Source organism: Acanthisitta chloris, unplaced genomic scaffold, assembly GCF_000695815.1.
Source record: "Acanthisitta chloris isolate BGI_N310 unplaced genomic scaffold, ASM69581v1 scaffold24571, whole genome shotgun sequence".
Lineage (NCBI taxonomy): Eukaryota > Metazoa > Chordata > Aves > Passeriformes > Acanthisittidae > Acanthisitta > Acanthisitta chloris.
Window position 1 is genome coordinate 5233 of NW_008654827.1, and position 4337 is coordinate 9569.

Here is a 4337-nt window from a genome sequence, read left to right on the forward strand (position 1 = left end):
GGAACAGTGTCAGTATTGAGAGCTTTTATCCATGAAAACAGGGTAATATTTATGTATAGGATGAAAGTGTTGTTAAGCTTACACTAATAATGCTTTTAAACTCCTTCCCAGCCTGGGGCAAGAACAGACACACTGCTGATTACACCAAATAAATAGTAATCAGTAGAAACTAATTTGCCAAACATTAAAAGTGCATCTTGCTAAAAGCATATCCACACCTTTCTTTTATCCATGAAAACAGGGTAATATTTATGTATAGGATGAAAGTGTTGTTAAGCTTACACTAATAATGCTTTTAAACTCCTTCCCAGCCTGGGGCAAGAACAGACACACTGCTGATTACACCAAATAAATAGTAATCAGTAGAAACTAATTTGCCAAACATTAAAAGTGCATCTTGCTAAAAGCATATCCACACCTTTCTCTGGCAAGGACTTCCCACAAAGCTGTCAAATGTGGTTATAGTCCTGGCCCTCACCTAGTGACAGCCTAAACACTTCTCCAACCCCCTGTGTGATACACCTGCACTTCAGCCCATCTGGTTCCAGCCCTGCACTCATCTAAGGGATCTTGACATTTATTTCTTTAGCACTTTCACAGGTCCACTCGTGCTGATAATGCATCAAACTGGCCATTATATATGACACCCAGTTCATTTTTCTAATCAGACCAGAGAACAGGGAGCTGAGGAGTTGGCAACAATTACCAAAATCCAATTTTTAACATGGCTTTAGTTTCTCTCCTGTGCTTTGGAAAATGGAACTATTATTTCCAATCATTTCTCACGGAGTTCTCTCGCACTAAAGCAACATAAATAACTACAAATGCATCCCTACAAAATGCAGCTGCCTATAGGATGGTGGTAAGACAGATGGCAAGCCCTATAAAAGCTGTTGAAAAGCTGCAGGATACTGAAGTCACATTGAAATCAACACAAAAAATGTCAGTAATTAAAACAGGACAATGATGGCAGCCCTGGTACCCTTGATAAAAACAGAGTAGTTGGTTGAAAAGTCTTTTGGGGTTAGCTTGAGATAATATAGCTCAAATTTCAGCCCTCTGGCACAGATTTTCTGGAGGACCTTGAACACATCTGACAGGACCTCCCTGTGGCTGCACTGTGCTGGCAGCACAGACAACCACCTCAGCTGCTCTGAGAGCTGCTGCTGGAGGGCTGCAGATGTGCTCATGGCCAAGCCCTTACCTGTGCCAGCAACGCTAGTGAGGGTATAAAACATCTACATTTAAACCCACTCACTCATTCTGAGCAGAGAGAACTGGGATTGCTCCTGGGAACAGCACAGCCAGAGGCAGGATGCAGCAGGAAGCTCTGGCAGGAGGCAGGAGTGAGCAACTCCAAATACTGACATTTCTTCTTCAGCACAGCTGTCTGTAAGCTGCACATCTGTCTACATGTTGAGATCTCCCTAACTGAACAGCCACAGCAGCCTTGAACTCAGCACAAGCTGCAAAGCCCATGGAAGTGCTGAGGAAGGTCCTGCTCAGCCCACACAGAGCTCTGTCCCAGCCCAGCTGAACTGGCAGGAGGGACAAACCTCCTTAATTGTAAGCTATCCAATGCTCTGAAGTACACTGACAACAACCTTTTTGTTTGTCTGTGCTTTACTCACTTCTGAGAGAAGTGGGGCCAAAACCTTCCCTGCACAATGAGAGAAAGACTGAAAGTTCATCAGGCAACACAGTGATGGCAACTGCAGAGCTACTTTAAAATATAAACACAACCTTGAACTTCAGCATAAACAGAACTTAAGCAGAGGCTTGAAGTTCTTTGCTGAATCAATATAGCAACACCATTATCTTTACATCTAGGAATACTGAGCCCAATTGTTTCCTCCTTGATGTTTGCATAACCAACAAATACAAGTCAAGGGAGTTTTCTATTGATGCCAGACTGATTATATTTTTAGTTCTGTCAACAAGCTCTGACAAAAGACCTCAGGCAAGTCCTGCAATGGTTCTGTGCCTTAGTGCCTTTCTTTTTCATACCATAAGCAGCACCTCCCTCACAACAGGGTTTCAACATACATTATCTTTGATGGGCTCTGTAGAGCTCTGATGGAAACCTCCACAAAACACACAAGGCTCTTAAACAAATGTCCAGACTATTTGAAAATGGAGCTGCTGAGGTCAGCTTACTGCTTTGAAAGGCTTAAAAAGCTCTTTGGTGGAAAAAGAATGGAAAATGAAGGACACAAGGTGAAAAGACCCTGACAGTTTCCTCTTGGACAAGGTGGACCTAGTCCAAAAATTCTTTATACTTTCTTTTCCTCTCTCCTCTCCCAGAGGTGGGTTTCTATTGTGTATGTGTTGAATGGTAGGTTGGCTGGAGCTAAGCCAAAGAGAGGTAGATGGGCTGCCTTTGTGGTTGGAGGAGGGAGGGAGGGAAGGATTTCCTACTGCAGAACAAAGCTGAGTTTGTGATAACAAACCCCACGAATGTGCTGACTATTTCAAACACTGACTGATTTCTGCACATGGAGGGGTTTGTGCAAATACTTAACATTTGGGGAAAATACCTGAACTCAGTAATGTTGTCCTTTCTGGACAACTCCTTTCCATGGTCCTCAGAGAAATGGACAAGAAGAATCTTTTTTTCTTTCTCTCTCTCTGTGTCACTTTCCTTTTCAGTAAGTAAAAATAATAATAAAAAATAGCATAGGCTGGAGTAGGGGCTAAGCATTTGGAAGAAACTGTGAACTTCAGGTTGTTCTTGCAAGCTGACAAACTGCTCTGAACACTGAAAGAAAGATGCTGTTCCAAAGTACACTCACCATTAGTATGTCTGCTGTGATAGCCCAGTTTGAAAACAGAAGAGTTTCTCCGATAAAAATGCAAATCTGTTGTAACAAAACACACAAAAAGGAGAAGATTTATTCACTTGACATTCAAAGGAAAAATAACCTGTCACAAACTTTGCTTTGTTGCTTATTTGTCTCATACCTACACAATACACTCCTTGTTACTGTTGTGGTTTATCCTGAATATTAGCAAACCATAGACCTGTATCAGAGCTCTGAAGTTGACCTGCAACTTCATTAGAGTAAACTAACTAAGTTTATAAGCTACAGAGCAGCTAAATAAAAGGCTGACCTGTTTGCTTATAGAAGAACATGAGAAAGAAGCAAGAGGCAGCCCCAGGCTTCCATACTTAGAATCATTAAGGTTGGAAAAGATGTTTAAGATTATCAAGTCCAACTTGCACCATTCTGTTCCACAAAGCCACTCAGAAAAGGCAGGAAAGCCATAACTCCCCAAAACACAGTTATTTTCCTCACTAGGAATCAAGTTATGTGCTAAGCTCTGTAGCAAACCAGATGAGGTTCTCTACCCACTATGTGGAGGATCCTTCCCTCCCCTGATAGCATTACATGGGTAATGTCTATGTGCAGTCAAGACTGGCATGAAGTATGGGCTTTGTAACACCAGTGTTTTGTGGTGTAATATAACTCTTGACTCTGTGGAGATGGTCAGCAAGATATTTCAAAAGCCAAGGAACTGCAAGAGTAGCAGCTATGGCATGATGTGACCACTGCCACTGTCTTTCCCACATGCTGGTTAAGATTGCCTAAACCCCTCAGACCATCATGTCACTGCCAGGAGTAATTTGCTTTATTTAGTAAGTCTTACACACTGAGTAACAGAAAGCTTCCTCTATTTGTTTCTAAAATTGTCTTTGTTTCCCACATGTTTTCCCTCCCTATCCCCTCTTTCTGTGACTTGATCTGCTTCCTCTGTGCTGCTGCCTGAGCCCCTTGTTACAGCCCAGCTGGTCAGCTAGGAAATCTCCCTTTCCATTTTCCCAGTCCACTGCTCTGCCTTGAACTTGGCTTTCACTGGAAATGATAACTGCCAAGATGACACAGATCCAATGAACCAAGGTGCTGATAGGAGTTGAAGCCACATGTCACATAGCAAGGGCTTACCAGAGCTCCAGGTGGGATCTCAGGACCTGCTTGATATTTGTGCTGCTACAGCTTTGCAGCTGCTGCTGCCTGAGCTTCTATGGCTGGGTGGATTAAACTGAGCTTGGGAAGGATGGAATCACACTTCTGAATGTGGCAAGGACATGCTCTGCCTGCTCACACAGCACTGCAAACAGGCAACTGCTTGCCCTGAGGTTACATGAATTACACACACAGAGGAATTGTTACAGGCAGCAAGAACTTGTCCCTTCTGCAGGAATTCAAAGTCCTACAAATAAATCACTGAAATGCAACAAACCTCACAGAGCACCAGACTTGGATTGTTGAATGTGTATTGCACCCAACACACCTCCATGAAACATGTGCTTGATATGTGGCTATTGGTAAAAGGGA

General features: G+C 42.9%; 1 protein-coding gene across 1 annotated transcript in view; it reads right to left on the reverse strand.

Moving 5' to 3' along the window:
• Positions 1-4337, reverse strand: part of SPNS2 (spinster homolog 2 (Drosophila)) — a gene marked incomplete at both ends in the record, with an annotated part of 64698 nt that overhangs the window by 4731 nt on the left and 55630 nt on the right. The window contains one exon of the mRNA XM_009083695.1: positions 2793-2858. Coding sequence (XP_009081943.1) covers positions 2793-2858 — 66 coding nt within the window. The remainder of the gene's footprint in view (positions 1-2792; positions 2859-4337) is intronic.